The 26,348-nt window shown below is 45.0% G+C and overlaps 1 protein-coding gene across 3 annotated transcripts in view; it reads left to right on the top strand.

Moving 5' to 3' along the window:
- Nucleotides 1-26,348, top strand: part of ADGRG7 (adhesion G protein-coupled receptor G7) — a 1,657,602-nt gene that overhangs the window by 1,283,214 nt on the left and 348,040 nt on the right. For all 3 annotated transcript variants that reach the window (XM_078657782.1, XM_078657780.1, XM_078657781.1), the window contains exon 11: nt 18,498-18,610. In XM_078657782.1, the coding sequence (XP_078513908.1) occupies nt 18,498-18,610 (113 nt within the window). The remainder of the gene's footprint in view (nt 1-18,497; nt 18,611-26,348) is intronic.

Here is a 26,348-nt window from a genome sequence, read left to right as displayed (position 1 = left end):
ATGGTGTTCCCCAGGGCTCCATCCTAAGCCCCCTACTTTTCAATCTGTACGTCAGCTCTCTGGCCTACATTGCAGAACAGGCAGGATTAACCATCTACTCATACGCTGATGATACACAGATCATCTACTCTCTCTCAACCGGTTCCCATTCCACCCCTTCTTCCCTCTGTATCGGTCTTAATAACATCGCTAAGTGGATGCACGAAAACAAACTTAAGCTGAATGGGGGGAAAACAGAGCTTCTTTTATTTGGCAAGAATACTACCCCGTGGGGCCCCCAACATTGGCCCGCACAAATGGGTAAGCCCCCCGTACCATCTAAAACAGCTCGTAATCTGGGCATCATTTTCGATGATCAACTTTCCATGAAAAATCATGTAGTAAAAACTTCCTCCACCTGTATTACCATCATCAAGTGGCTTCGTAAAATCATCGGGATGCTCCCTCAGGAGACCCAGAAAACCGTAGTCCAGGCTTTAATCACCTCTAGACTGGACTACAGCAATATTCTTCTCCTGGGGGCATGCAAAGAGGTAACCCGTAAATTACAGACAGTCCAAAATATGGCGGCTCGGCTGCTCTGTAAACTACCTAATACATCTCCCACCTCCAACTCACTTCGTAAATTGCACTGGTTACGTATTGAAAACCGCACGAAATTTAAGGCCCTCTGCTATATGCACAGGATAAACACAGGCCAGGCCCCACCATACCTGAATACCCTAGTGCATCGATACAGCCCTGCCCGTACCCTTCGATCCTCTAACCAGCATAGGTTCCAAGTTCCCAGAGTCAAGAGAGCCAGGATGGGCGGTCGCTCCTTCTCCGTCCTGGCCCCATACCTCTGGAACTCTCTTCCTTTGTCTCTTCGCACGGAACCTTGTTATCTTAAATTTCGTAAAGAAGCTAAGACCTGGCTATTCAACCAATAATGTCACTTGAGCTATCTATCTGTCTTCCCCTCACCTTTGGTCTCTAGCGCCGGGAAACCTCCGGGTAGCTGCGCGCTTTATAAGCTTAAATATAATAATAATATTAATAGTCTCTCCAGTCTTGGGTTGCGATGGGAGCAGGCCCACTTCCATTATCTGGGCATATAAGTGTCACATCCTGATGCTTAGGTGCTTCATCTAAATATGGATCACGTTCTTACAGCACTGGGGAACTTGGTCACCTTTTGGAACACTCTGCTGCTGTCCTAGATGGGTAGGTGTGCATTTTCTAAGATGGTGATACTACCTAGATACCTTTCTATGTTTCAGAATTTACCATGTCCAATACTTAAGGCGTATTTTAAATGACTGTGGTCAGCACTCACATCTTTGCTATCGCCTGGCCGGTGAAGTAGATTGGTGTTACGTACACTATATTTTCGATACAAAGAGGGGGGACCTTGAGGTTCCTCAATTTGACCTGTATTGTTTTGCTGCACATTTGCAGCATGTGTCCAAGTGGTTTGATGAAGGTGGCAATTGGGGACAGCACTTACTGGTGGGAATTGTGACTAGGGAGCGTCTGCCTGTGGCCTTAATGGAGGGATCCGGGGTGTTGGTAAGGACCAAATATTCATAGTACATCACACTGCACATTTATGGCATCAATCTGCCAAAAACATACTGAGGCAGGCCCCCTTTTATCGGCAACTTCCCATATGGATAATGGCTCCAGTTCGTCAAATGATGGAGCATATGTCCTTTAATGTACTGCTGGAGGGTGGTTGGAAGACCTGCACCCGGGCAAGTTCTTCCTTACATATGAACAGGCCTGCAATGGTTTTGCACTAGGACAGGGACAGTATGCCTGACTGGCTGATACCTCCAGGACGATTTGGCCCACATACCCGGCTGCCAACAATCCACAAGTACACTGGACATTCTATTGCCTTTTGGTGCAGATCGCCACCTGATAACCCATCTCTACAGGCCTATAAGACATTACTCGACCTTTTCTTGGCCCAAAGCACAAGCAGCATGGGATGCTTTTCTTGAAGACCCATTGACAGATAGCGAGTGGACCGCTTTTGCTGGGATTACACACACAGTTTCATGTAATGCATGGTTTAAATTGATTCATTATAACTCCTTTTCCTTCCTCGGGGCCAAAGCCTGGAACGCCCTTCCGTTCCTCCTCAGACAGACAACATCGCTCCCTATCTACACAAGAAACCTCAAAATCTTTCGACAGACCCCCTCCTTGATGGACGGGAACCTGCACCCCCCACTCCACCCCCAGCGCCTTGAGACCCTTATGGGTGAATAGTTGTGCTTAACAAACGCCTGATTCATTGATTGATCTTCATAGGACTTATGTGACCACACAAACACTTCACCGTGTTAACCCACTCAGACCTTATGACTGCCGAAGACATGGAGCCAATAGTGCTGGCTTAATACACCTAGCATGTGGATGCCCGGAGGTTAGGGACTACTGGACGCATGTGGTGTCCAAACTGCGTAGGATTACACACATCCTTATTGACGATACTCCTCTAGCTTGCTTATTGGGCCACACTGCGAGACAGAAAAAGTGTAAAATGGCTTATAAATTACTGCACCTTAGTATTAGCTAGACATAGGGTGGCTGTTACGTGGATGGGACAGCGTTACCCCACAGTGGATCTTGGTGACGAAACATACTGGAATGGGCCTTGGCAGAAGAGTGCCACAAGAAACTAAACAGGAGTGATGCCAAATTGGCTTATTATCTGGGTGCTCGGAAAGAGCTCAGTAGTGTTCTTATAGCCCCGGATTCTCACACCGACTCTGCAGAGGATAGTCGCTCAGTTGCAAGTGTGTAAGAGGATGGGGAAGAAATAGTGGGACGACCTGAGACGTTGACACTGTGCTTGGTTGTGGTAATGGCCGTTTGCAATAGCAATTCGAAGAGCTCTTACCTGGTATGTATCCTGATACATTACTTTCTAAATGTACCTTTTAACCCTAGACACCCTAATTGTTCACTGGCATCTGATCACCATGTATCACAGGCAAATATGTTTGAAAATAAAAATAAAGGGTTAAGAAACAAAAGGTCTCCATCTGAAAAACTTGAAACAAAAAACCAAAGAGCTGGAAAACTAGTCAAGTACTGCAAATATGAGACTTGTAGCCATAACGAACTGCCATGAGACCTTCCCCAAGGGTCAAAGATAATATGACTATTGTCAAATAAATTGCACAACCACTTCTTGAGCAGGTGCTTTAATAAGAAAAAGAGTCATGCCCAAGTTGTTACCCACAGCAAGCGCCCATACAGTACCATTCTCAATACCAACACAGGGTGCTCCAACGACAACCCTTATTGTTTTTCAGCATTTTATTATCAAAGAGAAATACTCTCTGAAGCACAGAAAATTAAACGCAGTGACTAATGATCTGGATAAACATTTTTGAAATTTCCAGACCACTCCTTTAAAACCTGAAAACGTCTCCAAGAAATGTGGTCCCTTCGGTTAGTTTGAAATAAAAACCAGGATATGCTGCTGCATAACTAAATACTTTTAGGGTCCAAAAAGCTAGACCTATTGGCTATGCCAGATCTGCGTACGAACATGACCAGAACATACCACACAGTACCGAAGACCCCAGCGTAGTAATAAGACAAGAGGGAGAGCGACTTTACCAGTTGAGGCTGACACTGCGACAGGATTAACAAGAAAAACGGAAGTCATACGCCCTAAACTGTAAGGTATCATAGCACATACATCCTTGTAGCCTTAGAGGAAGGCAATAAGGAGCACAGTTGTAACCAGGAAATATCCCACAACAGGAGAAAGGCCTTTGAAACCTACTGGAAGCAAACAGTGTTCAGAATAGTCACCCAATAAGGAAAAACAACTAACTGGAATCATGCCTGGAAAATCAGAGAAAGGTAAACACAAGCAGGAAGGACGCCTACTTGCAGTAAACATCTGGCTGGATTGCGCACAAGTCAGGCTGATACACAAGGACCATTTTGATGGGTGCACCACTTCATTCTTCACAGGATGAATTACTGCACACGTGTCTGTGCAATGTACGTAATCCAACATCTTCTATCACAGCCGTCTTTGATACACCACTTACACCTAAGTACATCATACCACTGCAGTAGACAAAGTCAAACACAGGTGCAGATGCTTCGGAAACAAAGGCAATCTTTCCTGAGTAACAGAAACAGCAAAGGATTATGCTGTCACGAAGTTCAGGTTGTATACAGAACTTCCTGATTTCTACATCTCAAATGAGTAAACACGACAACACCTGAGCAACAACCCCAGCCTTTCAAGATTCCACCATGAGTAAGTGAAAATACGATGCGAGGGAAGCAAATGGCGCACATTGTTGGGATGCGGGCTCTCAGCATGGAATGCTTTTAAGGACACAAAGGCACACCTGCAACTCTGGCGGCCGAATGCGCGGAGGGGATATTAAAGGCAGGCAATATTTCTGTTGCTTTTGTAAAGGAAAGACTCGACGAAAAAGTGAATAAGCTGAATCATTTATACAAGTAAAGGCAGGCATGCCTACGCCTCATGAAGGTTTTATAAGGATGACTGTTCAAAAACCACAGCCGTAGCTTCAATCGTGGATGTGGCGCTGAGGTGGATGAGAGAACACTGATTCAAACAAGCATTGGCTGCGCTGCTGTGAAAGGCACACGGGTGCAAACGGCAGTTGTGTGTGCACGCATTCACGCGCGCTGGATCAAAGAAGCTGCATGCCAGCTGGGGGTAGGGGAAAGCATTCACGAGCGTAATCAAAGAAGCCGCGACAGCTGTGCACGTCGAGCGTGCTCTTGTGCGCGTTCTAGCAAGCTGATCGCCGGAAAGTAGCTTTTCTCAGAGCCCTACTAAATGTCTCGCCCAGAGCAGCGCATGCGCTGGCTCAGGCGAGACCTAAAACACTGGGAGGGCCTTCTCCATCATAGCTATGGCAAACTGAAAAGGAACTTAAAAGGGACACATATGTTCTTTTCATGAACCTGAGGATGTTCGTATGTTCACTGCTGCATTCTGAAAACTGAAACTGCATCGTCTAACTAACTGTGCAGTGGTGCTAATTTAATAAATTTTACTGAATACCTTAATTAGCCTTAAACACAACTGAAGGTGTGTAAAATGGGAAAGAGGAAGTTGAAATGAATATAAAAATGCATTGTTTAATTAATAGATTGAGAAGGGGATATGTACCAGGGCAGCCATTCTCCTAGAATGCTTTAAAATGCATCTCCGGAGCGTAAGATGGTGAGAGGTGTATGGAGCTACGGTTGGGCTCGGCGCCAATAAGGTTCAGTCAGACAAGGCAGGTGGAGAGTGTTGGTTAAGGGGTTAGATCAGAATAAAAAAGAAAAAGGCATCAAGGCAGAATTCTGTCCTAATCAATTGGCCGGTAAAAACTTGTGGTACAGACTTTAGCCATGAATGTTAATGGTTTGAATAATCCCTATAAATGCAGTTTTATATTTTGTATCTAAGGGTTACCCCAAACAGATTATAATTGTTTCAAGACTCATTTAACTGATTAACATACGGTAATTAAACTCCATTGAAAAGAGAAATACCAGTAGGTCCCATAGGTTTTACTTTCTTGTGCTACTGCAGCACATAGAGGCATTTCAGTTCTATTTTCTCTATCTACAAACTGGCAGATAAGTAAATATGAAGCTGATGTGAAAGGAAAATGGATGACAGTGCAGATGAGTACAGAAGAAATATCTATTAACCTATTCCTGTTATGGACCCACCACCAATTAGCCAGAGGACGTAATAGAGCTTAAACCAGTCCTTGCGGCATATACAAACAGTACAGTCATGGGGCATGTATTTTTAGTAGGACCTTAACCCCATCTCAGTATGCGGGTAATCAAAAATATTTATCTGAACTAATTAAAGTATATCATCTAATTGATATTTGGAGAGTAAAGCATCAAGTCGGCAAATAGGGCCTGATTCACAAAGGTACATTTCCACTTTTGTGTAAGTTTACGATTGTTTGCTATTCACAAAGGTATTTTACTGGTAGGATTTTTACATCTGGGTAGTCTCCGCACATAGAAAGATAGGACCGTCTTGTCTTTTTATGTACTGAGACTCGCAGTATTAAAGATGCTACTAGTTAAATACATTTGTGAGTAGCAAGCAACGGTAAACGTACACAAACGTTTGCTGACCGATTTGTGAATTTATGAAACTGCGCTGCTAGAGTAGATTATTTTCGAACCACCTCAGATATTAAGGAGCAGTCTGTAGATGTTAAGCGTAATTGCTCCATATTTAGTAAAGCACATTAAAAGAAGATTCCAACCATAATGGCGGTTTAAAGGGGGCATAGCTAGAACAACGCTAATTTAAAGCTAGTATAGCCACTAACTTTAAACAAATTCTAGCAGTGTTTCTGTACCCATGATCTGGGACTACTTCACGGCCATCTTGGTGTGTTTTTCTAGAAGCAAAACCGGAATCTGAACTGTAAAGTTCCCAAATACTCATTCAATCAGTTAGCAGGATCAAGTACTCCTGAAAAAGCCACAATAATGGAGAGAAAATAAATAAAAGCATGCTATGAAAAGGAGCAGCTTCTGCCTACACATGTATAAGGAAGGCAGGTATAAAAAAACAACTAACGTTCAGTAAATATCAAAGAAAAAGAGCAAGCCCTAACAGATCTACCTGCAGACTGGGGTGTGAGATATATAAAATATTTTGTAATGTATTAAAACCACAGCTTTTGGAGTTATAATCACTATTGTCAAACAAGAGAGTAAACTAATACTATCAAAGTGAGCTTAGTGTGTCCTTTTTTGAAACCCGTCAAATCCCCAGTCCAATGCAGCTCAAATAACTGGGTGTCCACTATCTTCCTTTTTGCACTGTGTGTTGAACCTTTTGCTATCAAGATCTATAATGTTCAGATTCTGAAAAGCGCCTCCAAGGCATGCAAAATTAAGCGCTATAAAGATAATGTAGCCTTGAACCAGAAATCAGGGCAGAAAAACATTTATCATCCAAGAATGCTCGCTGTGCAGGAACAAAGTTAACAATTCTAAAACTGAGATACAGTCCTTTGGGGTAAAAATTGTAACATTGCCTAACCTGAGCCTCATGTTCTCTTAGTCGATAGCTTTATTTCGGTCTCATGGACCATCAAAGCACATTTTAAAATACATACATACCACACTAATAGAGTTAATAGATAACATGAAACAATACAAAAACAATCTTACATTTAGCATTATTGACAAGTTAAAACTAAACATTTAGCCATCCCATTTCAGTAGAGTTATCGACAGATCATTTTAAAATACTCCTACGTTTATGCCAAATACCATTTAAAAAGCGTGAGACGGCAAAAACAATAGGGGGATGAGTATCATACTTTAAAACTCTAAAAGCTTGAAGACAATGTCTAAAACCTAAGGTTTTACAAATCGGAATCACCCAACGTTTTCTTAGTGCATAATATGCAGGACAAGTAAAAAAACGTGAATTTCAGTTTCTATCTTATGTTTACAAGCTGGACACTCAGTATTTTTTTGGCTGTCCCATTTGCTAGTAAACGACATAAGAGGAAGAGTCCCCATCCTGAACTGCATATATAATTTCCTAGCCAGTGATGGATAGATCAAGTCTAGGAACTCCACTTTTTTGTATTCCTCTTTTACTCGAAGAAACTCAATTGTCAAACAGCCGATTGTAGAGCTTGCATGAAGAGTTAAAAGATTGTGGTGCCTATAGGATCGAACCAGATCTGCCCTGGTTATTGAAGGGCATGCTACATCTGGAGTTTCCCACAGCCCAGGCCTTCCTATTGTACTACTGAGTGCCTTGATGTGACTAAGCCACAATATTTTTTTGCTACTCAAGGTTACCCACACCTCCCCAAATTCATTTCTATAGGAGACTAATTCAGGGACTGTCCATAGCCTTCTCCACTACATGAGTGGCCTTAGGGCCACTTCCTCCTCAATGGGAAGTAACCCTAGATCCATACGAAGGGGCACTCATGGTGTGCTAGGTGAAAGTCCCACCAAATTCCTCATGAATGTATGCTCTACCTTCATGAGGTTGGCAGGCCTAGAGTGCCCCCAAAGTTCAGCCCCATAGAGGGCGGCCGCCCTGGCCTGTACTTTGTAGATTTCGATAACAGGGGCAGCTGGTTTAAACTCGAACCCTCTATGCAGTTTCAATATCCCCCCCGCCCCTTGGGTTAACTTTAGGGATGCCTTTACTAAATGGGTACCCCATTCCAGATGTTCCGAGAGGGTGGTGCCCAAATACTCAAAAGTCTTCACTCTCTCAAGGGGAGTGCCGTCCAAAAATGGATTTGGGCGAGTCGACCTCGGAGGGTTGAAGATCATAAATTTGGTTTTATTTAAATTGATCTCCAAACCTCTCATTTTACAGAATTAAGCAAAATCGTCCAGGGTGCGTGCGTTGGATGCCCGTTGATGTCTTTGACAACAACAATGTGTCGTCCGCGAACATCAACGTGGGCACTCTACCCGAGATTAGCCTCGGTGCATCACTGTCCTTGACTCCAAGTAGGTGGTCTATAAGCCCATTAATATATAGACAGAACAGGGTGGGGGCCAGTACACACCCCTGGCGCACCCCCTGTTTCACCGGGAAGCGTGCTGACAGTTCTCCATGCTTCCCACACCTAACTTGTGCATAAGTCTCCTTATGCAACCTCACCAGCACATACAGAAGGTAAGGTGGAATGCCAAGATCGTACAGTACCCTCCACAGTTTTTCCCTGGGGACCAGATCAAAAGCAGACCTCAGGTCAATGAAAATGAGGTAGAGGCTGCCACCCTCCACACTCACCGTTTTCCAATATAAGACCTGAAGTCTGAATATCTGGTCGATAGTAGATGTGCTCGTCCTGAAGCCGGCCTGGAAAGGACTCAAGATCTCATTTTCCTAGATCCAACCCTGGACTCTGTCTAAAATAACACGCCCCATCAGTTTTTGGGTGGAATCAATCAGGCTAATAGGCCTGTAATTGGACGGTCAATGAGGGCAGCCTTTTTTATGAATCAGGACTATCTCGGCACCATGCCAAGTATCCGGCGGGTCCATGCCCTTTAAAATAGCGTTGAACAAGGCACACAAATGTGGTGCCCAGATTTTTGGTTCTGACCGGAATAGATCCCCAGGCAGCTTGTCTAAACCGGGCGCCTTATTTGTTAGTAACTTGTTAATGGCGGATTCTACTTCCCATAGAGTAATCTCACAAGCCCCCTCCAATCGATGCTCATGGAGGAGGCTTGTTAGCGAAGTAGAAGCGCTGTCATCGTACGAATTTGCATACAAAGCTCCAAAGTGAACTTCCCAAGCTAGTGGGCTATATTTGGTTCTACCGCTAATCTGCCCTCCCTCCCCCCAGAGCTGACTATTGCCCAAAAAGTTTTCAGGTCTTTCACCATAAGGGCATTCCTGAGATCATCCCATTTATCAACTTCCCAGTTTTTCTTTTCTGTTTGAACAGCCCGCTTGTAATTGCCCCTACATAAATTAATTTGTAACTTATTCTTAGCCTTTAGAGCACTTAACAAATCTGTTTTGGCCTTTCGGCATTTGGCATTATACCAGGCATGAGCAGTGACCTGATTCACCCTTCGAGTTCCTGCCGGATAAAATACTTCACGCAGTTTCGAAGACAGCTGTTTATGTATTTTTAAAGGCCTATCCCCCATCCTTGTTTGTATATCCATTGCCCCAGCCTCTCCCATTTCTCTTAAGTATGGCAAGACCTGGTGATAAATGCTAGCTAATTTAGTTGGAGAGCCCTGAATAAAGGACCATTTCACTCTCTGCCTGTTACTAGTTAGAGACAATAAATGTTCAGTTGAGTTGGGCACTAGTACCGGGTTCGACAAACCCAAACTCCCTGGTTTAAGAGTCATAACTAGAGCGTTATGATCACTATCTTGTCTCGGTTAAATCTGAAAGTCCAGGACCCTATCCATGTTCTGGATTCAACCATAAAGTAATCCAGAATTGAATTTTGCCCTTCTCTATTAAAGGTGGACAGACCTGGTCTATCAGATTTTGTCCTCCCGTTACATGCCCTTAGTGAAGATGACAGAGTAAAGCTAATTAATTTGTAGAACCAACGGCGTCCACGCTCTGACTGATGGAATCTGGGGTTCGGGTACGTCAGTACTGATCCTCATCATCTGGGCCTTCTATGCTTGAGTTGGTTAGGGGTTCAAACTGGCAAATAAAATTGCCCCCTATTATCAGGGCGGCTGCTGGGTCGAGAGTCAAAATAAACTGTCTCAGATGTTCCACGACTCCAGACTCCTGCCCACTCTGCACTGGCCTAGAATGGATATTAAGTAGGGCGATTTGTATGTTTGCTGGCATTGTTAAGAGGACACATTGAACATCCTCAGAGTTTGTTACAATCTGCTCAGCTTTAGCACCCAGGTGTGTCCCCACGCAGATACTTAAACCCCCCGATGGTCTCCCCCTACCCCTCATCGTGGCCAGTATATTAAAAATGGCAAAGTCTCTCCACTGACAATCTTCCTGAGCCCATGTCTCCTGGAAAAGGCAGACATCGCAGTTCTCTACAAAAGAACCCCAATCTGGGCAAAACAATTTATTTTTACTGCCGGCCAGATTCCAGGAAAGTATTTTAATATTGCCATTTGCCTTCTGCACTTGTATTTTTTTCTGTCCCCTCGTAAGTCCATCATTCCTAACTAACGTGCCTTCTAAATGCAATCCTACCTGATTAAAGTCTTGCCCATCTCTATCGGGGGCACTTCCAGCTACTGAAGGTAATGTCACACTGGCTGCATCCTCCTGTATTGATGGAAACGAATCACCCAACAACATACCATCATCTACTGAAGGTAATGTCACACTGGCTACATCCTCCTGTATTGGTGGAAACGAAGCACCCAACAACATACCATCATGGTTACTGTTACTAACCCCCCTTAAATTACCCCTGTTCTCATTAGTGATTACCTTTTGGGCATTCTCGCACACCTGTGAGCTAAGGGTGTTGGTGGGCCAGTCGTAGGCCACAGAGCCTTCCTTAGTTTTTATTGGGTCCTGTTTTTTAGCGTGGGGGGCAACACACTGGCAACTTTTCAACTGTCAATCTACTAGATCCAGAACACTGAATCTGTCACTTACAGGAAACAGAGAAAGTGCAGGGATGTGATTACAATCTCCATCTCCAACCCGGTTGATGTTACCTGACTGGGCACCTAGACCCCGTCTATCCCAATCACCCCGAGACTGGCCTCTTCTCCTGGCATTGAGGATGAAATTATTGGGAGTAGGTGGATAGAAATAGGTTAGGGAAAGGACTGTATTTGGGTTGCTGGCCGAGCTGAAAGCCAATTACAAATATATTCGACAGCCCATCTGTTCCTGAAGTTGATTACAATACAGTCTCCCTCGATATCTTTCTTCCGATGTCCCACCCAATCCACTCTATGAGCAAAGAGAATTTCGCTAGATACCTGGGTGGGTAATGGCCTATTATAGTTCAACCAATGGATGCATTTATTTTTAAGGTCAGTGTAGGACTCCCGTTTTCCCCGACTTAGAGCAGGAACCCCTAAAAACACCACAACATACGGTGTTGACTCGGGGGGGAGATCGATAGAAAAGAGTACTATCATAGGTACATCATTGGTCAAAGCACTTACTGCTGGAACTAGTTGTCTAGGCATTCCCTCTAGATCTTGCAACAGGCCCCCCTCTTCTCCCAACCTTACCGGATGCCTGTTCTCAGTTCCACTACCCCCAACATTTTCCACCCTTCTACTCGTTGTCATATCATTAATCGCAACAGAGCTACTAGACGAGGGTAGGAGTACATTAGGCGGTGGAATGAGGGGGGGGAAATTGCGCTACAATATTAGGAACAAACACATTACAGGGTACATTTGATAACCCAGAGAGCACATCATTGTTTCCAATACCCCCTTCATCCCGTACAACAGCCTTTGCCTGGTTAGGAACAAACAATGATTCAAGGTGCAAGAGTCTGACTTCTATAGAATTTAGTCTATCGTAGAGGGGAAAGCATGACTTACTAAATATGGATTCCATTTTGAGCCAAAAGTCCGCTCCAGATGGAATTAGATTATGAACACCTGGGCTTGATGTAGACATAATATCTTTTGCAGGTGACTGGCTCGGTACTGGACTAGTTGATATTCCAATTGTTGGCCTTTTCCCCACGTTACTAGATTTTAGAATTTTTGCTTTTCTACTTTTCAATGGGGCTCCTCCACGTTTCCTTTTGGAAACGCCTGGAATCTAATTTAACTGAAGGCTTTGTGAAAGTACATCTTCCCCCATGGAAACGCCTAGAATCTAATTTTAACGGCAGGCTTTGCGACAATCCAAAGGAGGACGTTTTACACTTGTTATGCAGCTGTAAAGCTCTAGATAGTCCCAGAAGGGGCCAACTAGCACAGCTTTGGAATCAAAATGGTGTGTGAACTCGCAGACAAGCCCTGTGGATCAGTTTTAAGGGAGAAGATATCCAACGGGCCTGTAGACTAGTGCGTTTTATGAAATCAGTTAACACGATCCAAAACTCAGAGGCCAGTGATTGATCTAGGCTCAAAAAGATCCACTTTTGCACTTTAAGAAAACTCTTTTTTAATTAACATAGATCCACGATCCAAAACTCAGATGCCAGAGACTTAACTTGACTCAAAAAGATCTGCTTTTGCACTTTAAGAAAACTCTTTTTTAACTAACAAAGACTCAGTACATTTTGAATGTTTTTTTCTCTTTTTTTATGCAAATTCAATGTATTGTATCAGTTTACTGGGATCTTTTATCCATATTTTTTATCTTTCCTTTATTGTTACTTTTTTTTTTTTAACTGTTTTTGTAAAACTCTTGATGGTGTAACTCTTCTAGTTTTTTTATATAAAGAGTCATTGCAAAGATTTTTATTAATCATGCAATAAATAAATTTACTTTATTTACTTTTGGATGTTGTGTCCAGTTCACAGATCTTGGCCGCTACTTTCAAGGTAGGGCTGCGTGCTGACCTTGTTCGCGATTTTGAACTTAAGAGTTCAGAGTGTTCTTGATTTTGCAAAGAGGCATTTGGCGTAGTTGATATAGCAACCATGGAGGGAGAATTACTAGACAGACCTCCGACAGCTTGGAGTTGTTGACTACCATCGCCTAAATTGCCTTGTGCTCTACTGTCTGTACTAGGCTGTTGTTTCTGTGGTGAGGGCACCTGAGCCAGCCTACCCATTGAAGACCGTTTATCAAATGCGGGATCCAAGGATAACCGGTGTTCGGTCATTTCTATTTTATGGGCCAATACGGAGGTCGCCCAGGTAAAAAATTGATCCAATGTGCCCACAATCGACCCTCCAGATACAGACTTCCTGCCCTTTCCAGCTCTTGAGGTCGGAATAATAAAATAATTTTAAAAATGTACAACGGCTACTCCACTAATATATTACAAACTGAGCGTAGGATGGATAACACAACTAGGCAAGCAGTCTGATACTCCAGCATACGAGTACTGACCTTCGTATGTACTTCGCAACGATGGTGTAAGGGGGGGGCCCGTCCCGTCCTCTTCCGGGCTCAAACGGGCCCGCCCTTGGCCTGGGCTTCGCCCGGTGCGCGCCCACGCGCGTCCCACGAAGCGGGGGCCTCGAGCGGCTATGTAGCGTGTGGAGGCGTGGCAGAGAGGCACAGGTGAGGACGATTGAGGAGCTCTTGGGCATTGTAGTCCGTCACCCTCAGCAGCAAACACCCCCAACAAGAGTCCACGGCTTTGAGCGGCTCCCGCGAAGCGGGGGCCGCGAGCCGCTATGTAGCGCGTGGAGGCGGGGCAAAGAGGCACAGGTGAGGATGATTGAGGAGCTCCTGGGCGTTGTGGTCCGACACCCTCAGCAGCAAACACCCCGGAACAAGAGTCCGCGGCTTCGTGCGGCACCCTCTTAGTTACATGGAAAGCTGTCCCTAAAACCATGTATAGGATGGAGGCGCCCAAACTACATTAGAAGAACCTCTACTGCTGTCTCCATTCAGCAGTCTTTTGAGATGCACTTTACATATTGGTAAATAGTTCACAAAACGCATACAAGCCTCAAAACCATTTACATTGATGCAGTAATTCACTGACGACAGAAATATTTTAATATTAAAAGGTTACTGTATTTTGGGTCAAATGTGCAATTTTCAAAAAGCTTGTTTTGTTTTATGCCAAAAATTGTAAGTTTTTATCCTTTTTTTCCATATGATTTGCATTTGTAGTGGTAATTCTTTTATGGATACTGTATGCCTGAAAAATCTTGCTTTTGTTTAGTGTATATTCTTTTTGAAGTAAAGCTTATAAATTGCTCTGCACCAATACACTAAGCAAAACAAAATGAGATAGTACAATAATTTAGGAAAATATTACACAATATAGAAGTATAGATAGAAGTAGATTTTAGAGGACAATGGTGACAAAACAGAGTGGCAAAAAAACATCTAGCAGTTGCCACAGTCTCGGTCTCAATTCCTCAACAGTATGATCAGGACGGACAAGATGATACCACGGGGAAACACACAGACTAAATGCCCTCCTAACTGAGTAGGAGGAATCTGCTGACGGAGGCAACCAGCACCGGCCTGGGTACTTTAGACAATTCAGTGGCACCAGTGAAACAGTGTGTGAAAAAGCTCCATAGTTTTTTTTAGATAGTCCGGGGCTAAAATGTCAGTTGCGTACAATGGGAAGCTCCAGCCCGCCTATGCGCTGCAGGTTCAGGCAGTACAATGGACGGATGCCTTTCCTTTTGCCTCAACTACACCTAAGCAAAACAGGAAGATGGGAGGGAATATCGAGTGAGTAGAAAGTAAATGATCACTGAATAGCTCATATATCTCAAATCAGAGTATTGTGACCCTGACGTCCAATCCCTGCACAGCCCACAGTTTGCCTACACTGGATCATGACTGGGGACAAATTCCATTTCAGGCAGAGTTATATTTCCAGGAGGGAAACCACTCTGCCTGATCAAAAGGGACCCTGTGCTGGTGTGGTATAACAAGACCTGTGTCTGGTAAAAATAGCACCCAGTTAAATATAGTGCAGGTTACACAGGGGCTCTTAGTACACAGCCGTAGCCTAGGAAGTAAGCAATTTTACTATTGATGATATTGACTTGAGAAATGTCAGCACACGGTTTGTTTCAAACCCCATGATGTGCCACTTATCCCCTCTTTACAGGACCCTCTGCGATTGTGCAGTGCAGCAAAAACCATCAGCACCAGGTGCCCTAACTTGATCAGATATAAAGACAATACAATATCCCAACAGGTGTAATTACAAAGGCAATTATTGTTGCATGCATAAAGCATTACACGAGCAAGAAGAAAGGAGACACTTATTCAAATAACTTAGATATAGTTGTTACTTTTATATTTTCATATTGAAAAAAGATAGGGTCATATTCAAACAATTTGAAGGGGCACAAAATTGAAAGATTCATATGACAACCAAAGGAACTTGGTGCGCAGTATGTACAAGTGATATGTGGCGACGCAAGTGAGGGGGTGGACAGCATGAACGGCGCAATGTGAACAAGGTGAAATAATTGTACAGTGAGTGGCTCAGTGCGTAACTAGGTTATAGTGACTTAATATCTCAATTCACAATTTCAAGAGAGCCACGATGAAAGATGCGCCTACAGTAGCGCTGTGAAGTTGATGGCGTTTCGGCCCTTAATCAATTGGGACCATCTTCAGGACAAGGTTGTCTCATTTTCAGTGCTGTGGAACCATTCCGGTATGAAGGATCCAACAAGGATGGACCGGTGACCGCAGGGCCGCTGGCAATGGCATGGACCCAGAGCATTAATTAGTTGGCGTCTGGGCGGAGGACAGTAGTTCAATGGAATGGGCGAGTTGGACCTGTATCAGTCAAGCCAGAGCATAAATTAGTCGGCGTCTAGGCGGAGAGCAGCCGTACAGTTAGTTGAGCAGGTTGGACCTGTTTCAATCAAGGTCGTGGTTCGAAGTCAATCCGAGCGGGCTTACTAGCAGAAGTGAACTTGATCAGAGCAGGCATTCACGCAAGCTTACGCCTGTAACATTGTCCTTCCTAGGTGCGGCAGAGTAATCCAACCAAGGTTGCTGCACTTGAGAACAGCCTAAGAATCTCCAACTGTTCCATCACAGCCTCATTTGCCTTGCTCTAGGCAGAGCTGAAACATGACCAAAGTGAAGCAACAAACCTACACCTGTCCTGTGGCCACTTTCCAGTTTCTTGTTTAATTAATTGAGTTCTAAAATGTCCATTGGAGCATTAATAAAACGTTAATTTTAGCTCACTTAGCATACATAATTTAGTGCCTTACATTCAAAACATTGTTTTGTTTTAATTCCCTCTGCAAAGAGGGTTGGTGATAAACAAATATTCTTTGCTGAGCCTAACTTCTGTCCAACCAACGCGAGTTAATCCTAAAGACTAGCTCAACTTGCTTGGCTCAGTCGTAAGTATGATTTAACCAGTCTGCACTCAGCTAGTGGTCTTCTCCATGCTTTTCGCTGCATCAATGAAAAGAATTCAACACAAAAAGAATGTCACAAAAGCTTTGTACATATACAAAGAAAGGACTGTGATGCTGCTAGGAGGCTTTTGCTCACGTTTTCTGGAAACTTGCTAAAACCCATATTCAAGAAGTTGTACTGTTGCAACTATTTTCAATTAATTGATCAAGAAATATTTTTTCCTGCAAAAAGTTTGTAGCGGAGTCTGAAGGAAAACGAAGTATACTGCGTCGGGGTAGAGATGGTTTTATTTTCAAATAGTCTCGTCTTTTGTGAGTAGCCAGTTTTACCCCTCAGTACTTGTGGTTAGATTAAGGGTGAAGGAAAACAAACAAAAAAAAATAAACAAGAATGTCACGAGGAATCCTCCTGTTCTTCCGGGCTGGTTTTGTCTTGTCCTCCACGTCTGGTCAAGGCAGGGAAGGTTCTCCTTATACCCAAAAAACAAACACAAACAAATCTAGGTCAGTATCTCGTCCCAGGCGTCTTAGCACTGAGGGGGAGGGGTGGGAGGAATCAGTCTGGGGCGCCGGTGAAGAGGCAGCGAGAAGGCGCGGGGGTGACAGGAGTGATGGTGAGGGGGGTATATTTACAAGTCATGTACACGGGAAGGCGGTAATCGGCAAACAATCTCAACCCTCCGGCTTCTCCCGCCTCCCGACTCAGTCTGAGAATCTGGCCCGTACCTGGGTCCGCCACGCACCTCTGGGGGCGTGGCTTGGCGATACGTGTTCCCGTTGGCCTCCTGGCTTCAGCTCCCAGTCTCGTTGTGGGTCTTCTCCCTCCGGGCTGGATACCTTCTCCGGTCGTCTCGGGTTTACCTCGGCTGCACTCTTCCAAAGTGCTTCTCCTTCCGCACTCTCCAGACTTCCTCCGGTGTCGACGCACACCGAGTTCTGTATTCTCGGACTCCTTATTGGAGGACAAATCATGACATCACAGGAGGGGGCGGCATCTTCCCAGTTAAAGGGACCGTCCTCATAAGTAGAGAGCTCCGTATTTGAGTCTGGCCACTTTTCTTCCTGGCGAGGAGAAAACAAAGGTGTTGAAAGTTCCCGGGCTTCCCACCAGTCACCCCATTGGTCTTTTGCTTCCCTGCTGCCCTTGTGACAAAGTTAATATCAATACTTTCAGGGATTAGATTGGTCTAGTGGAGGTGTGCAGGGCCGCTGCTTCGGCTTCAGGCTGTATTTCACATATTATTGTACAGATTATGGTTAAGAAGCCAGTGACAGATTTATAAAGTCACCTTTGCAGTGCATACCTTTAGTATTATCTCAAATGCTCGCCACTCTTTCTATTATAGTTTGATGTTTAATCTGAACAAATAAGTCTACTTTCTTCTTCAACCAATGTTCTGGTCCAAACATTGCTGCATGCCCTTCAGGAGATCACATATTGAGTCAATTATTATGACTACCTGAGTTTGAAAGGTATAGAAAATAAATAAATCCTCTTCTTGATTCTGTATTAATAGTTTAATTCAAGTAAACAGATTATAAAAGCAATAACCGTTCAGTGAAAAGAAATACATTATCATGATACAATTAATTCATATCCATCCAACAGTGGAATCTGTACAGCACAATATGACAGACCGCCTTTGTTAAGCACTGTTTTAAATACCTCTCGAAAACCTCGAAATATAAGTGTAATACATACAGAAAAACAGAAGAGAGTTTGAAAGGATTAAAGCAATGATAGTTGAATGACACAGGTTCAAATATTTCTGATGTTAAAACAGATATTATTGCTAGCAACCATAACTCTCTAGAAAAGATTGTCATTGATGATGCAATCTAGGAAGACAATAAATCAGCCAAACTTCTGCATTTTCTTTTACTTGATGCAATTTAACTTGTTCAGTCCTTGAACAAAATGTGAAAAATACAGACACAAACATAGAAAGTGGTGTTTTTCATTGTAATAGTATTTTCTAACAATCACTAACCTTTGTTTTTAGAGCTTTAAACAAAACTACACCTATGCAAAACCTCTTGAAATTGTCTCAGTTGCTGGCTGTTCCCTGTCCATTGTTGGATTGACTATTACCATCATTTTTCAAGTTATCAACAAGTAAGTGCATCATTTTAGCTGCTGACTTCACTGATCTCTTGTCATATCCTTGATTACACAATTTGGAGTTCGTGTTTTCAAACCAAGTGATCTTTTTATAGAAAAATTGTTGACAGTGGAGAATATGTGTTCCCTGTAAGTTGCAACTTCAATGTTAAATGTATAAAATAATGTCAAAGCTTGACTTGACAACGTATTTTGTGTTGTATTCTACTATTTTTCTAAGATTCAAAATTTCAATTGTAACAGAGTAAATTCAGGAGGTGTATTGACAAACTACCATATATTACTGTTTGAATCAAGAGTGTGTATGTGAATCAGCATTGGGTGAACACATAAACACACACAACCACACACACAAACACACACAACCACACACACAACCACATATACAATGACACACACAACCACACACACATCAACACACCAAACCACACACAAACACATATAACCACACACACACACAACCACACACAGACACACACACAGCCACACAACCACAGACACAACCACACACACACAACCACAACCACACACATAACCACACAACCACACACAACAACACAAAACACCACACACATAACCACACACACAATCAGCCACACACACAAACACACACAATCAGACACACACACAAAACCACACACACACAACCACACACAACCACACACACACAACCACACACAAACACACACACACACAACCACACACATACAACCACACACACAATCAAACTCACACACAACCACACACACACACAACCACACACATACAACCACACACACAATCAAACTCACACACAACCACACACAACCACACAAACACAACCACACACACACACACACACAACCACAACCACATATACACAACCACACCCAACCACACAAACACACAACCACATACACAACCACACACACACCCCACACACACACACAAGCACACACACAGCCACAAGCACACACACAACTACAAACACAACCACACACACAACCACACACACGACCAGACACACACAACCACACACAACCGCACACACACAACCAGACGCACACAACCACACACACAACCACACATACACAATCACACACACAATCACACATAACCACAAACACACAACTACACACAACCACACATACAACCACACACACACAACCACACACACACAGCCACACACCACACATGCACAATCACACAAGCACAACCACACAACCACAATCACACACACAACCACACACCCACATGCGCAAGCACACACACAAGCACACACACAGAACCACACATAACCAAACAACCACACACACAACCACACCAGACCAAACACACAACCACACATACCACACACACAACCACACACACAACCACACATACAACCACACATAACCACAACCACACACATACACAACCAAACACACACACACACAACCGCACACATACACACACAACCAAACACACACAACCACACCCACAGCCACACACACAACAACCACACACACAACCCCACGCACACACAACCACACACACAACCACACACAACCACACACAACCACACACACAACCACATGCACAACCACACACACAACCACACACACAGCCACAGGCATAGCCACATGCACAACCACACAAACACAGCCACACACAGAACCACACACAACCACACACACACACACACACAATCACACACACACCACACCTGACCACACACACAAACACACACAACCACACACATACACAACCAGACGCACACAACCACACACACAACCACACCCACAACCACACACACACAACCACACACACATAAACACACACAATCACACACACAACCACACACACAACCACATATATAATGACACACACACACCAAACCACACACAAACACACACAACCACACACAATGACACACACAACCGCACACACACAACCACAAACACAACCACACACACACAACCACACACACAACCACACACACAACCACACACACATGCAACCACACACAACACACAACACTACACACATAACCAAACACACAACCAACCACACACACAAACACACACAATCAGACACACACACACACAACCACAACCACACACACACAGCCACACACAACCACACCCACACTCACAACCACACACCCAGCCACACAACCACACACACAACCACACAACCACACATACAACCACAACCGCACACACAACCACACACAACCACACACACACACAAACACACACCCACACACAACCACACACACAAACACACACACACAACCACACACATACAACCACACACACAACCAAACACACAACCACACACAACCAGACACACAACCACACATGCACAACCACACAAACACTCAACCACAACTGCATATACACAACCACACCCAACCACACTAACACACAACCACACACACAACCACACAAGCACACACACAGCCACAAGCACACACACAACTACAAATACAACCACACACACAACCACACACACGACCACACACACACACAACCACACACACAACCACACATACACAGCCACAAACACAACCACACATACACAATCAAACACAACCACAAACACACAACTACACACAACCACACACACACAACCACACACAACCACACACACACAACCACACCCACACTCACACACACACACCACACATGCACAACCACACACACACAAACAACCACACAACCACACACACACATGCACAAGCACATACACACAACCAAACACACAACCACACACAACCAAACAACCACACACAACCACACACAACCACACCCGACCACACACACAACCACACATACCACACACACAACCACACACACAACCACACATACAACCACACACACACACCCATACACACACAACCACACACACACACACAACTGCACACATACACACACACACAGCCACACACACAACAACCACACACATAACCACACACAACCACACATACAACCACAGCCACATGCACAACCACACACACAACCACACACACAACCACAACCACACACAACCACACACAACCACACCGGACCACACAAACAACCACAACCATACACACAACCAAACATACAAACAAACACACACACATAACCACCCACATACACACACAACCACACACACAACCACAGCCACACACACAACAACCACACAACCACACAACCACACACACACAAAACCACACACAACCACACACAACCCCACACACAACCACACACACGCAATCACCCACACAACCACACACACAACCACACGCACAACCACACAACCCCAACCACAAACACACACACAACAACACACATAACCACACGCACAACCACATGCACAACCACACACACACAACCACACTCAACCACACACATACAACCACACACACAACCACACCTGACCACACACACAAACACACACAACAACCACACACATAACCACACCCACAACCACTCACAACCACACCACACACACACAACCATACACACACAAACACACACACACACGCAACCACATATACAATAAAACACACACACAACCACACACACATCAACACACCAAACCACACACAAATACACACAACCACACACACAACCACACACAATGACACTCACAACCACACACACACAACCACACACACAACCACACACACACAACCACAGCCACACAAACAACCACACACAACCACACAACCATAACCACACTCACAACTACACATACAACCACACCCAGCCACACACAAACACACCCAACCACACATACAAACAAACAACCAGACACACACACAACCAGATGCACAACCACACACAACCACACACACACACATCCACACACAACCACACACACAACCACACACACAACCACACACACACAACCACACACACACACACACACACAACCACACAGACAACCACACACAACCACACATACAACCACACACAACCACTCCCACACACAACCACACACACAGCCACAAACACAACACACACACCCACACACACACAACCACACACAGCCACACACACAACCACATGCACAACCACACACACACAACCACACACACAACCACACACACACAACCACACACACAACCACACATGCAACCACACACAAGCACGCACACAACCACACACATAACCACAAACAACCACACACACGTCCACACACAAAACCACACATGCATAACCAGACACACACAACCACACACACAACCACACACAACCAACCACACACACAACCACAACACACATAACCACACACACAACCACATTCACACACGCAACCACACACACAACCACACACACAACTACACACACAAAACCCCACACAACCACACACATACAACCACACACACACAACCACACAAACAACCACACACACAACCACACACACAACCACACACACAACCACACATACAACAACACACACAAACACACACACAAACACACACACACACACAAACACACACAACCACACAGACAACCGCACACACACAACCGCACAGACAACCACACTCAAATCCCCACACAACCATACCCACACAACCACACACTCAACCACACATACAACTACACACACAACTACACACAATCACACACACAACCACACACAACCACACACACAACCACACATACAACCACACACACACAACCACACATACAACCACACACACACAAACACACACAACCACACACACACACAACCACACAGACAACCCCACACAACCACACACACACAACCACACATACAACCACACACACAACCAAACATACACACAACCACACATACAACCACACACAACCACACACACGACCACACACACAAAACCTCACACACAACCACACCCACATGCGCACAACCACAGCCAACCACACAAACACAACCACACTCATATAACCACACACACAACCACAAGCACACACACAACCACAAACACACACTTGACCACACACAACCACACACACAACCACACACAAACACACACAACCACACACACAACCACACACACACAACCACACACACAACCACACATGCAACCACACACAAGCACGCACACAACCACACACATAACCACACACAACCACACACACGTCCACACACAAAACCACACATGCATAACCAGACACACACAGCCACACACACAACCACACACACAACCACACACAACCAACCACACACAAAACCACAACCACAACACACATAACCACACACACAACCGCACACACAACCACATTCGCACATGCAACCACACACACACACAACCACACACACAACCACACACACACACAACCACACACAAACCCCACACAACCACACACACACAACCACACATAAAACCCCACGCAACCACACACACACAACCACATGCACAATCACACACACAACCACACACACACGATCACACACATAACCACACACACACCACACACAAACACACACACAAACACACACACACACACACAAACACACACAACCACACAGACAACCGCACACACACAACCACACAGACAACCACACTCAAAACCCCACACAACCACACCCACACAACCACACACACAACCACACATACAACCACACACACAACTACACACAATCACACACACAACCACACATAACCACACACACAACCACACATACAACCACACACATGAACACACACAACCACACACACACAACCACACAGACAACCACACACAACCACACACACACAACCACACATACAACCACACACACAACCAAACACAAACACAACCACACATACAACCACACACAACCACACACACAACCACACACACAAAACCTCACACACAACCACACCCACATGTGCACAACCACAGCCAACCACACAAACACAACCACACTCATACAACCACACACACAACCACACCCAACCACACCCACACACAACCACACACACAACTGCACACAACCACACACAACCACAAACACAATCACACACACAACCGCACACATTCCCACACACACAACCACACATGCACAACCACACACACACATACAACCACACACACACAACCGCACACACAACCACACACACACAACCACACATACAACCACACACAACCACACACACAATCACACACAAACAACCACACACACAACCACAACCACACACATAACCACACACACATGACCACACACTTGACCACACACACAACCACACACACGACCACACACACACAACCACACACAACCACATGCAACCACACACACAACCACAACCACACATGCAACCAAACATACAACCATACACACAATCACACACACAACCACACACACAACCACACCTGACCACACACACGACCACACACACACAACCGCACACAACCACACGCAACCACACACACAACCACACATGCAACCAAACATACAACCATACACACAATCACACACACAACCACACACACACAACCACACCTGACCACACACACAAACACACACACACACAACAACCACACACATAACCACACCCACAACCACACACAACTACACCACACACACACAGCCATACACACATAAACACACACAACCACACACACAATCACATATACAACGACACACACACACACACACAACCACACACACATCAACACACCAAACCACACACAAATACACACAACCACACACACACAACCACACACAATGACACACACAACTACACACACACAACCACACACACAACCACACACACACAACCACAGCCACACAAACAACCACACACACAACCACACAACCATAACCACACACACAACTACACACACAACCACACCCAGCCACACACAAACACACCCAACCACACATACAAACACACAACCAGACACACACAACCAGATGCACAACCACACACAACCACACACACAACCACACACACAACCACACACACAAACACACACACACACACAACCACACAGCCAACCACACACACAACCACACATACAACTACACACAACCACACCCACACACAACCACACAACCACACACACAGCCACACAACCATACGCACAACCACACACACAACCACAACCACACATACAACCAGACACACATAAACACACACAACCACACACACACAGTCACACAGACAACCACACACACAACCACACACACAACCACACACAACCACACACACACAACCCCACATACAACCACACACACAACCAAACACACACACAACCTCACATACAACCACACACAACCACACACACAAACAACCACACACACAACCACACCCACATGCACACAGCCACACCCAACCACTCAAACATACAGTCACACACCCACAACCACACTCACACAACCACACACACAACCACACACAACCACACACATAACCACACACAACCACACACAACCACACACATAACCACACACACAACCCCACATGCACAACCACACACACACATACAACCACACACACACACAACCACACACACAACCTGTTGGACCCGGCCTCGTGGCGTGGTCCTACCCCTCCCGCACGGCGGGCCCGGGACGACATCGGCCCTCCGTCGACCGGCTGTCAACCCCCCTGAACCTGAACCATCGACGAGAGCAGCCCCCCTGGCAACCCACGGCTTCCCCCCTGGGACCTCAGCGGACCCTGCTCGCCAACACTGCCGGTCTCGCGACCATGCCAGGCCACGATTCCCGGCCCGACTCCATCTTGGGCCCATCACGTCCCGAGCACGTGGCCGCAGCCATCCCTCGCCCCGGCCCCAGCGAAGCCCCG

Source organism: Lissotriton helveticus, chromosome 8 (assembly GCF_964261635.1).
Source record: "Lissotriton helveticus chromosome 8, aLisHel1.1, whole genome shotgun sequence".
NCBI lineage: Eukaryota > Metazoa > Chordata > Amphibia > Caudata > Salamandridae > Lissotriton > Lissotriton helveticus.
The sequence above is the reverse complement of the archived record's forward strand: the minus strand, read 5'-3'. Positions and strand labels throughout refer to the sequence as shown.